Here is a 12,479-nt window from a genome sequence, read left to right as displayed (position 1 = left end):
ATGTTTAAAATGTTGAATTCATGGTTTCATTGCTGAAGAACAAAAATGCACATTGTATTGCTCTGTGTGTGGCATTTTCTGGGTACCCATTATGTTCTAGCAACAGTATATTTGTCCATATAATTAACTTCTTTGTCTGCAATGTCACAAAATTCATGAAGCTTGGACTTCTATGTAACATATGCTTATCTTTTGTCTCCTAATGAAGTCCCTGAAAGAGGCCAATTTCCAGCTAAGTTAAACCATGGCCTACAGATCAAATTACATCAGTGTGCTTGACTTAACTAACAACTTAAATGTATGCTGGAAGACCTCCCACACAGTTTCATAATTTTCAGCAATGCCCATATTATGATCTTACTAATAGATGATAACTATGACTAATTTTGACAGACATACAATGTCTAGCAAGGACTCTGAAGGAAATTTTCATTAGAAGCAGTGGGGACATTTTTCCAGATTTTTAATTATACTAGCACAGGGGAATGGTGATAGTAATTGCAAGCCAGACTCACGACATCTTTAGACGTCAGGACATAGTCAATGCAAGAGTGCACTACAAGCACCATGATATTAAAGATAAATACTTTAACTGTAGATTTTCAATGCCTTGATAGGTCTAATAGTTGATCTTGGTTGATTATCTAATTTAGTACATGCACTGTTGCTAATGGTTAATTTAGTACATGCACTGTTGCTAATGGTTTCCTTGGAGGATCAGTAGATCTATTGAATTCAGAGTGCAAGACACAATTAATGTAATGCATTAGAAATTGAAGGTCACCAAAAATTGTGGGTTGTCATAATTAGGGCTTTAAGTGGAAATAAGGGTCAATCTCCCATCAGACTCACACAGTACCATCACATATACACCATCTTGAGCAAGAAAGGTGTTCACCACCCACACAATGCCCCCCTTTCTGGCCCAGGGTAGCACCACTCTAGCAGGAGAGCTTAAAGAGGAGATGACTCTTGTGCCTCTAACCATATGCTAGGGGACTGGTGGAGAGGTGCATTGTCTGTGTAAGTGCCACAAATGCCTTTCTAAATAGGCTAAAACACTGCAGTTCTTTTTAATTTCCCAAGTCAATAGTTTACGCTTGGATTTACTAACCTCACATGACCTGTCTCATGCACAATTTCCCAATCTAGTATTTTTCTCAGTAGTTCAGCCCTTACTATCATAAGACCACATCTCTCTCTTCCAACAATTTCCCTTAGATCTAGCCATCCTCCTCCCACACTGTAAACCCAGCTAACAGTAAAATACAATTCTTGCTCATCCATTCAAGCAAACACAGACCACTCATATAGAGAATGTGTAGCAGTGCAGACATGGGGTAGAGCATTTCAAGCCCAATACCCATGCAAAGGTAGTGGTGGCCACGTCTAAACAGGGAGCAGTACTCTCAAAGTATTTTAAAATTCTGCCTAAACTACATAACCCAAAGAAAATATAATCTGTTTCAATACGCATTTACACAGCAGCTCTTATAGCAAAGAATACAGCATAAATTTCACAGGTGCTTTGTCACTACAGTAAGCCCAAGTATACGTCCAAGCAACATATGAAGTAAGAGTCTGCCAAATACATTACAAATATTCTATATCATTTGTATGTGCAATAAAGGCAAGAGGCCATCTTTTGTCTATGTGGGTCAAAACAAGCTATAAAATGATACTGAGAACTGTTAGAACTGACAGCCCTAGGGTAATCTTCCCCCAACTTTCTTCCTGCCATTTTCTGTTCTTGTTTTTGCTTGTTTGGGACTCTGCACACTTTGCCGCTGCTATCCAGTGCTAAAGTGCTTATGCTCCCTCCCCCATACATGGTAACATTGGTTCATAACCAATTGGCATTTTTATTTTATCCATTAATACCCTTCGGTAAGCCTTCAACTGCCCTTTTATTACATATGTCACGCCTACGTTAGGCCCTATGTGAACCACAGGACAGGGTACAGTTTATTTAAAAGACAGGACATATACTTTTAAATTTTACATGTCCTGATAGTGTAAAACTCCCAAAGTTGTTTTTCACTATTGGGAAGTCTGCTCATCTCATGGCCAGCATTGGGAATTTCTTAAAATACTTTTAAATTGTAATTCCTGATCAGGAAGGAGTGGCTACCTCGTGTTTCATATCTTAGGAATAGTAATGATAAATCCTCTTTAAAGGTAAAGTCACTTTTAACATTACTATTTTAGAAATGGCACCTTTAGAAAGTAGGCATTTATCTGCTCTTATGGCTCTATGTACCTTTCAGCTTGTCTCCAATCCACGTCTGGTCTGTGCTGGGTGACAGCCCCCCGTGCATTCCATCCAGACAGCCATAATCATAGGACACTCAACTGCATCTGCATTAATCTGCATATTGATAGGTCTTCGTGGGCCAGATGGGTGGAGGGGCTCATACTTACACTTCAAAGGGTAGTAGCCTGACCTCACACACAGGACTGATAACTCCCCCCCCCCCCCCGGCAGACAGGGCTGTGCTGAAAGGGTACTGGTGCACTTCAAAACCACTCTCTGAAGTACCCCCCACTTCAAAGGCACATTTGGGTATATGTCCTGGGTCTCTGACCCCACCAACTCAGACACATCTTGACCTGGAACTGACCCTCTGTTAGAAGGACTGCTGTACTACTCAGAGGACTCAACTGGGCTGCTTACCTGGAAAGACTGCTCTTCTGCTTGTTGCCCTGCTGCCTATTGCTGCTCTCTGACCGTGCTGGAAGGACTCTACCTTCCCACCAGTGATCCTGCTGGTTTACCCCCGGTTCTTCTTCAGTCTCAGGGCCATCAAAGACTGCCCCAAACTCTCCTGGTGCTGCTGTACTCTGCCTTCTGTGAGTCTTACCCTTTCCTGCGGTGCCCCCTCCAAGCTCTGGGCATCAGAAGCCCCATGTGCAGCAGACAAATTGCCACATTGCTTCTTGGACGACAACGCTGTGGCTACCCAATGACAGCAGAGTTTCAGCCTGAAGATGGCACATTGCATTTACCTCAATGGAGCCTGTTGATGACGCACTCACCTGACTGCGTGAAAACTATCAAGGCATCATGCCCTCGCATCTCTGTATCACTGCACCAAAAGTATTGTTTCAGTGGGCCCGTGTGGGTTTTGTGGCCGACCTACCCTCGATCGCGTTCAGCCTGGATTTTGGATTTGCACCGGTCCCTCGCAGCCTCAAGTAACTTTCTGACTGCTAGTGAATTCTAAGCACTGTTTTCACATTTAGTCTTTGAAAAATCATATCTCGACTTCCACTGGATGGATGTTTGTCAGTCTGCCTTGTTTTACTCAGAAAAATATTCTCTATTTTTCTAATCTGGTGTGGAGTCTTTATGTAAAGCAATGTCACAGAGTCTGTTATGGAGCACCCTGGTAATAATCGGTTCAGGCTGTGATTCTGCAGTTGGACTCAGGCCATGGATGCAGCATCCACTCCTCCTCAAATGAAGTTGAGAAAATATCACAATCAGGTAAGTCTATCGGAAACTGTTCCACAACGGACTCCATGTTTCCAGAGGTGGAGGACTCCAGAACTCCCACTATTTTAATATTATTTCACCTTCATCTGGCCTTGAAGTCCTCATTTCTGGCTTTTTTGTTATTTTTAAAGGACTATGCTAGACTCTAGGATATCACTTTGCTGTTTTTGCTTCTAATGAATGCTCTCTTTTTTGTGGCTACTTATCCTTTCTAATTGTTGTTTGTTGTACAGCTTTCATAAATCGATCTAAGGTTACCTACTTAATTTTTAACTTCCAATTTTAAATTTCTTCATATATACGGAACACTTTAGAATTCTCAGTTTTCCATTGTACTTGTTTATGTGTATATACTTGATTAACCTACTGATATTATGTAATTTTATAGACAGTGGAGGACTCCATGAGTAAGCCTCACAGACCCCAGGGGTCTGAAAGCCCCACGTTATGAACTGCTGTTGTGGGTCAGAACTCACACAAACACTCAACCACCGGGCAGATAACATGAATACTTATTCTGGAGGCATTTCTTCTGGACGATTCTCCCCTATACTTAATGCACTTGTTCCTGTTAATGGTTCACAGACAATAAAGTCTTCACTCACCAGTGGAGTTTGAAAACTCTCCCTCTGCACAAGGCACACAGTCAAAGCAGCAGATGGGCTTCCCTTCTATGGGAGCCTTCCGGTACCCAGGGGGGCAGCTCTCACTACAGACAGAGGAGGGGGTCTGTGAAGAAAAGGGATGAGGACGAAAGATCAGTGTTAAGGAGTTACTGAGAGAACTGTTAAAGGCTACAACAATTTAGAAGAGGCAAATATGTTTGTGGAACCTGCAGACATTTGTTACTGAAACCTGGAAACGATGAAGGGAACCCACAGTTTAGACTGCCAGGCTGCTAATGGAGGCTATCTTCTGGTGTTATTGCTGTGCATTAGACGCAGACTGACTTTGAGAATTAAAATTCTGTCACTGTGGAGAAGCTTACACTCAAGCATACACAGGCCTGGCTGTGGTGGGGGACAAACACAATTTAAGGTGTGGCTCAGCAGAGGGTCATATCTATTAAGGAACCTGTTCATAACATCACTTTATTGTGCTGCGACTGTTGCTCTATTTTGCTTAGAATCAGGTGTCCCGTGGCAGGACTGCACACGCTCTTCATTCATGCTAAGCCAGAGGTAGTTCAAAGCTCTCTTTCTGGTGCTCTTGACCGTCCTTGGAGATGATGTACCCATGTCTCCCATTACTTAGCAAGTCACACCTCTATTAGCGGTATACAGAGATGAATCATGAAAATGCACTCCAGACAAAAGACAAATTTCCCCAGACAGTAGATGGGATACATTTCAATTAAGATAAAAAAAAAAACATTTCTCAAATGCTATATAAGGTTGAAATAATAATTATAAACATACATTAACTATTTAATACTTTAAGGTCAGAAATGAAAAAGGATTTAAAAAGTTTGTTTTTATTACACTTAAAATGCAGCTTTTTTTAGAATTAGTTTTCAGTGTGAGCCAGTGTACATACATACGAATATCGAAACCAAAACCAAAAATATTCCTGTTGCATCAATGTGTTTTCCAGAGAGTTATCCTCACAGTTTTAGCCAGAAGGCTTAGTTAAACTCAAAATCACTCTTCATCCACTCCTTGTGGCAAACACTTTGTTAAAAACCTCAGGGTAACAAAGACTAAGCTGATAGAAGAAATGTTTAAATTATTCTCAGTCACTGGTCCCCTTGCAGTTCATCTTTTCAAACCTTGATACTGCTGTAGACAAAGTCTAGTCATGTGCAAATCAGGCTGGACTGACTCCATTAAAAAGCATCCATCCCAAACTGCCAGGTCTCTAACACACAGAAACACAAGCAACCCAGGTCAGTTTGGGCCTACTTAGGCCTCTTTATTTAGTTTTAGCTGCAGACATCTGTCTGGGTGAGCATGGGGTCCATTTCTGGTCCTAACCATCTTATACAGCACACAGACACTGTCTGGTCTGTGGCCAGAGAACAGGTGAAAAATGATGCACTGGAATGCATCTCATGAGATTGCTAATGGCTGAGATTAATTGAATACTTTCTTCCATCACCTTGGTAGTTGCAGTAGCTCCAACTGGGGAAGTCCATAATAAAAAACATTACAACATTTGATCTAGACATTAATTAAGGCTACAGCCATTAGAGCTCAAGGAGTCTGGCAAAGGACCATCTGCCAAAACAGGTGGTAGATGTAGCAACGGTAGGATTACTGTTGATTTAGAGCTGAGTCCATCACCTATAATACTGGTGTGATATACTTGCTGGGTGCACTAGATTTTTTGCTGATAAATTGTAGTATAACTTCTGAAAAAAAGACAGTACAAAATCTGCCAAAGTGTATGAAGAGTTTAAACCCACCCCTGGGAGCTTCTTCTAAGGACTCATAATATAACATACACATCATAAAACATCTAGAACTTTAGCCTAAAGTATTTTGAAGGCAATATTCAATTAGTAGGTAAACTATGGGCTGTCCTGAGAAAGTAGATTTCTTGAAACAAGGCAACTATTTTACACATGTTATGTCTTGGTCAGGTATGTAGAATGCTACCTTTTCAAACTGACCTGATTAAGATCGAACCCCAGAGAGTCCCAGATGATCGAGCTTTTGTTGATGAAAAGTTGATGACCATTTGGAGCCAAGGGGTCAAAAGTGCCAACTTGGATTTCCCGGGTGCTTCCATTAGGAAAGAAAACCCAGTTTAGTATATCATACCGAGCCGGTGCATCACCGGTCTCATCAAATTCAAAGTCAACTCCAGAAGGTGTCTTAAAATGAATCTCCTGAAGGAATCTGTTCAGCTATTAAAATACAGATTAAAAGCAATGAACATAATGTTAAATGTATCACTAGAGCTACATAATCTTTACAAAGTGCATGCATTGTTATTATAAATGTCACAAAAGTAAAACACCAACCATAAGCTATCAAATCTTTACACTATTGTAGGAAGTTGGCTCTGTATGTGCTATTTCAAAGTAAGGAATAGCATGCACAGAGTCCAAGGGTTCCCCTTAGAGGTAAAATAGTGGTAAAAAGAGATAATACTAATGCTCTATTTTGTGGTAGTGTGGTCGAGCAGTAGGCTTATCCAAGGAGTAGTGTTAAGCATTTGTTGTACATACACATAGACAATAAATGAGGTACACACACTCAGAGACAAGTCCAGCCAATAGGTTTTGTTATAGAAAAATATATTTTCTTAGTTTATTTTAAGAACCACAGGTTCAAATTTAACATGTAATATCTTGTTTGAAAGGTATTGCAGGTAAGTACATTAGGAACTTTGAATCATTTCAATTGCATGTATACTTTTCAAGTTATTCACAAATAGCTATTTCAAAAGTGGACACAGTGCAATTTTCACAGTTCCTGGGGGAGGTAAGTTTTGGTTAGTTTTACCAGGTAAGTAAGACACTTACAGGGTTCAGTTCTTGGTCCAAGGTAGCCCACCGTTGGGGGTTCAGAGCAACCCCAAAGTCACCACACCAGCAGCTCAGGGCCGGTCAGGTGCAGAGTTCAAAGTGGTGCCCAAAACGCATAGGCTATAATGGAGAGAAGGGGGTGCCCCGGTTCCGGTCTGCTTGCAGGTAAGTACCCGCGTCTTTGGAGGGCAGACCAGGGGGGTTTTGTAGGGCACCGGGGGGGACACAAGCCCACACAGAAATTTCACCCTCAGCGGCACGGGGGCGGCCGGGTGCAGTGTTAGAACAAGCGTCGGGTTCGCAATGTTAGTCAATGAGAGATCAAGGGATCTCTTCAGCGCTGCAGGCAGGCAAGGGGGGGCTTCCTCGGGGAAACCTCCACTTGGGCAAGGGAGAGGGACTCCTGGGGGTCACTTCTGCAGTGAAAGTCCGGTCCTTCAGGTCCTGGGGGCTGCGGGTGCAGGGTCTTTTCCAGGCGTCGGGACTTAGGTTTCAGAGAGTCGCGGTCAGGGGAAGCCTCGGGATTCCCTCTGCAGGCGGCGCTGTGGGGGCTCAGGGGGGACAGGTTTTGGTACTCACAGTCGTAGAGTAGTCCGGGGGTCCTCCCTGAGGTGTTGGTTCTCCACCAGCCGAGTCGGGGTCGCCGGGTGCAGTGTTGCAAGTCTCACGCTTCTTGCGGGGAGTTGCAGGGTTCTTTAAAGCTGCTTCTTGAAACAAAGTTGCAGTCTTTTTGGAGCAGGTCCGCTGTCCTCGGGAGTTTCTTGTCGTCGTCGAAGCAGGGCAGTCCTCAGAGGATTCAGAGGTCGCTGGTCCCTTTGGAAGGCGTCGCTGGAGCAGAGTTCTTTGGAAGGCAGGAGACAGGCCGGTGAGTTTCTGGAGCCAAGGCAGTTGTTGTCTTCTGGTCTTCCTCTGCAGGGGTTTTCAGCTAGGCAGTCCGTCTTCTTGTAGTTGCAGGAATCTAATTTTCTAGGGTTCAGGGTAGCCCTTAAATACTAAATTTAAGGGCGTGTTTTAGGTCTGGGGGGTTAGTAGCCAATGGCTACTAGCCCTGAGAGTGGGTACACCCTCTTTGTGCCCCCTCCCAAGGGGAGGGGGTCACAATCCTAACCCTATTGGGGGAATCCTCCATCTGCAAGATGGAGGATTTCTAAAAGTTAGAGTCACCTCAGCTCAGGACACCTTAGGGGCTGTCCTGACTGGCCAGTGACTCCTCCTTGTTGCTTTCTTTGTTCCCTCCAGCCTTGCCGCCAAAAGTGGGGGCCGTGGCCGGAGGGGGCGGGCAACTCCACTAAGCTGGAGTGCCCTGCTGGGCTGTGACAAAGGGGTGAGCCTTTGAGGCTCACCGCCAGGTGTTACAGCTCCTGCCTGGGGGAGGTGTTAGCATCTCCACCCAGTGCAGGCTTTGTTACTGGCCTCAGAGTGACAAAGGCACTCTCCCCATGGGGCCAGCAACATGTCTCTAGTGTGGCAGGCTGCTGGAACTAGTCAGCCTACACAGACAGTCGGTTAAGTTTCAGGGGGCACCTCTAAGGTGCCCTCTGGGGTGTATTTTGCAATAAAATGTACACTGGCATCAGTGTGCATTTATTGTGCTGAGAAGTTTGATACCAAACTTCCCAGTTTTCAGTGTAGCCATTATGGTGCTGTGGAGTTCGTGTTTGACAAACTCCCAGACCATATACTCTTATGGCTACCCTGCACTTACAATGTCTAAGGTTTTGTTTAGACACTGTAGGGGTACCATGCTCATGCACTGGTACCCTCACCTATGGTATAGTGCACCCTGCCTTAGGGCTGTAAGGCCTGCTAGAGGGGTGACTGACCTATACTTGCATAGGCAGTGAGAGGCTGGCATGGCACCCTGAGGGGAGTGCCATGTCGACTTACTCGTTTTGTTCTCACTAGCACACACAAGCTGGCAAGCAGTGTGTCTGTGCTGAGTGAGAGGTCTCCAGGGTGGCATAAGACATGCTGCAGCCCTTAGAGACCTTCCTTGGCATCAGGGCCCTTGGTACTAGAAGTACCAGTTACAAGGGACTTATCTGGATGCCAGGGTCTGCCAATTGTGGATACAAAAGTACAGGTTAGGGAAAGAACACTGGTGCTGGGGCCTGGTTAGCAGGCCACAGCACACTTTCAATTGTAAACATAGCATCAGAAAAGGCAAAAAGTCAGGGGGCAACCATGCCAAGGAGGCATTTCCTTACACAACCCCCCCCAAACGAAAGAGGATGAGACTAACCTTTCCCAAGAGAGTCTTCATTTTCTAAGTGGAAGAACCTGGAAAGGCCATCTGCATTGGCATGGGCAGTCCCAGGTCTGTGTTCCACTATAAAATCCATTCCCTGTAGGGAGATGGACCACCTCAACAGTTTAGGATTTTCACCTTTCATTTGCATCAGCCATTTGAGAGGTCTGTGGTCAGTTTGAACTAGGAAGTGAGTCCCAAAGAGGTATGGTCTCAGCTTCTTCAGGGACCAAACCACAGCAAAGGCCTCCCTCTCAATGGCACTCCAACGCTGCTCCCTGGGGAGTAACCTCCTGCTAATGAAAGCAACAGGCTGGTCAAGGCCATCATCATTTGTTTGGGACAAAACTGCCCCTATCCCATGTTCAGAGGCATCTGTCTGCACAATGAACTGCTTAGAATAATCTGGAGCTTTTAGAACTGGTGCTGAGCACATTGCTTGTTTCAGGGTGTCAAAGGCCTGTTGGCATTCCACAGTCCAGTTCACTTTCTTGGGCATTTTCTTGGAGGTGAGTTCAGTGAGGGCTGTCACAATGGATCCATATCCCTTCACAAACCTCCTGTAATACCCAGTCAAGCCAAGGAATGCCCTGACTTGAGTCTGGGTTTTTGGAGCTACCCAGTCCAGAATAGTCTGGATCTTGGGTTGGAGTGGCTGAACTTGGCCTCCACCTACAAGGTGGCCCAAGTAAACCACAGTTCCCTGCCCTATCTGGCATTTGGATGCCTTGATAGAGAGGCCTGCAGATTGCAGAGCCTTCAAAACCTTCTTCAGGTGGAACAGGTGATCCTGCCAGGTGGAGCTAAAGACAGCAATATCATCAAGATAAGCTGTGCTAAAGGACTCCAAGCCAGCAAGGACTTGATTCACCAACCTTTGGAAGGTGGCAGGGGCATTCTTTAAACCAAAGGGCATAACAGTAAACTGATAATGCCCATCAGGTGTGGAGAATGCTGTTTTCTCTTTTGCTCCAGGTGCCATTTTTATTTGCCAGTACCCTGCTGTCAAGTCAAAGGTACTTAAGAATTTGGCAGCACCTAATTTATCTATGAGCTCATCAGCTCTAGGAATTGGATGAGCATCTGTCTTGGTGACAGAATTGAGCCCTCTGTAGTCCACACAAAACCTCATCTCTTTCTTTCCATCTTTGGTGTGAGGTTTGGGGACTAAGACCACTGGGCTAGCCCAGGGGCTGTCAGAGCGCTCAATTACTCCCAATTCCAGCATCTTGTGGACTTCCACCTTAATGCTTTCCTTAACATGGTCAGACTGTCTAAAGATTTTGTTCTTGACAGGCATGCTGTCTCCTGTGTCCACATCATGGGTACACAGGTGTGTCTGACCAGGGGTTAAGGAGAAGAGTTCAGGAAACTGTTGTAGGACTCTCCTACAATCAGCTTGCTGTTGGCCAGAGAGGGTGTCTGAGTAGATCACTCCATCTACTGAGCCATCTTTTGGGTCTGATGACAGAAGATCAGGGAGAGGTTCACTCTCTGCCTCCTGATCCTCATCTGTTACCATCAACAGATTTACATCAGCCCTGTCATGGAAGAGCTTAAGGCGGTTCACATGGATCACCCTCTTGGGGCTCCTGCTTGTGCCCAGGTCCACCAGGTAGGTGACCTGACTCTTCCTTTCCAGTACTGGGTAAGGGCCACTCCATTTGTCCTGAAGTGCCCTGGGAGCCACAGGCTCCAGAACCCAGACTTTCTGCCCTGGTTGGAACTCAACCATTGCAGCCTTTTGGTCATACCAAAACCTCTGGAGCTGTTGGCTGGCCTCAAGGTTTTTGGTTGCCTTTTCCATGTACTCTGCCATTCTAGAGCGAAGGCCAAGTACATAGTCCACTATGTCTTGTTTAGGCTCATGAAGAGGTCTCTCCCAGCCTTCTTTAACAAGAGCAAGTGGTCCCCTTACAGGGTGTCCAAACAGAAGTTCAAAGGGTGAGAATCCTACTCCCTTCTGTGGCACCTCTCTGTAAGCAAAAAGCAGACATGGCAAGAGGACATCCCATCTCCTTTTGAGTTTTTCTGGGAGCCCCATGATCATGCCTTTTAATGTCTTTTTTGATCTCTCAACTAAGCCATTAGTTTGTGGATGGTATGGTGTAGTGAATTTGTAAGTCACTCCACACTCATTCCACATGTGTTTTAGGTATGCTGACATGAAGTTGGTACCTCTGTCAGACACCACCTCCTTAGGGAAACCCACTCTGGTAAAGATACCAATGAGGGCCTTGGCTACTGCAGGGGCAGTAGTCGACCTAAGGGGAATAGCTTCAGGATACCTAGTAGCATGATCCACTACTACTAGGATGTACATATTTCCTGAGGCGGTGGGAGGTTCCAGTGGACCAACTATGTCCACACCCACTCTTTCAAAGGGGACCCCCACCACTGGAAGTGGAATGAGGGGGGCCTTTGGGTGCCCACCTGTCTTACCACTGGATTGACAGGTGGGGCAGGAGAGGCAAAACTCCTTAACCTTCTGGGACATATTGGGCCAGTAGAAGTGGTTGACTAACCTCTCCCACGTCTTGGTTTGTCCCAAATGCCCAGCAAGGGGAATATCATGGGCTAAGGTCAGAATAAACTCTCTGAACGACTGAGGCACTACCACTCTCCTAGTGGCACCAGGTTTGGGGTCTCTGGCCTCAGTGTACAGGAGTCCATCTTCCCAATAGACCCTATGTGTTCCATTTTTCTTGCCCTTGGACTCTTCAGCAGCTTGCTGCCTAAGGCCTTCAAGAGAGGGACAGGTTTCTTGTCCCTTACACAGCTCCTCCCTTGAGGGTCCCCCTGGGCCTAAGAGCTCAACCTGATAAGGTTCAAGTTCCAAAGGCTCAGTTCCCTCAGAGGGCAGAACTTCTTCCTGAGAAGAGAGGTTCTCTTTTTCTGACTGTGTTGCAGTTGGTTTCCCAACTGCCTTTCCTTTTCTCTTGGTAGGCTGGGCCATTTTTCCAGACTCCAGCTCTACTTTTTCACCCTGTGCCTTGCATTGTGCTCTTGTTTTTACACACACCAGTTCAGGGATACCCAGCATGGCTGCATGGGTTTTTAGTTCTACCTCAGCCCATGCTGAGGACTCCAGGTCATTTCCAAGCAGACAGTCTACTGGGATGTTTGAGGAGACCACCACCTGTTTCAGGCCATTGACCCCTCCCCATTCTAAAGTTACCATTGCCATGGGATGTGCTTTAGTCTGATTGTCAGCGTTGGTGACTGTATACGTTTTTCCAGTCAGGTATTGGCCAGGGGAAACC

At 45.5% G+C, this 12,479-nt stretch overlaps 1 protein-coding gene across 1 annotated transcript in view; it reads right to left on the bottom strand.

Moving 5' to 3' along the window:
• The window catches only part of LOC138257142 (vomeronasal type-2 receptor 26-like), a 157,957-nt gene that overhangs the window by 47,773 nt on the left and 97,705 nt on the right, over positions 1-12,479 (bottom strand). The window contains exons 2-3 of the mRNA XM_069205888.1: positions 6,108-6,344; positions 4,102-4,225 (exon numbers count right to left, since the gene is read on the bottom strand). Of these exons, the coding sequence (XP_069061989.1) occupies positions 4,102-4,225; positions 6,108-6,344 (361 nt within the window). The remainder of the gene's footprint in view (positions 1-4,101; positions 4,226-6,107; positions 6,345-12,479) is intronic.

Source organism: Pleurodeles waltl, chromosome 1_2 (genome assembly GCF_031143425.1).
Source record: "Pleurodeles waltl isolate 20211129_DDA chromosome 1_2, aPleWal1.hap1.20221129, whole genome shotgun sequence".
Taxonomy (NCBI): Eukaryota; Metazoa; Chordata; class Amphibia; order Caudata; family Salamandridae; genus Pleurodeles; species Pleurodeles waltl.
Note: the sequence above shows the minus strand (reverse complement) of the source record. Positions and strands in the feature narration are given on the sequence as shown.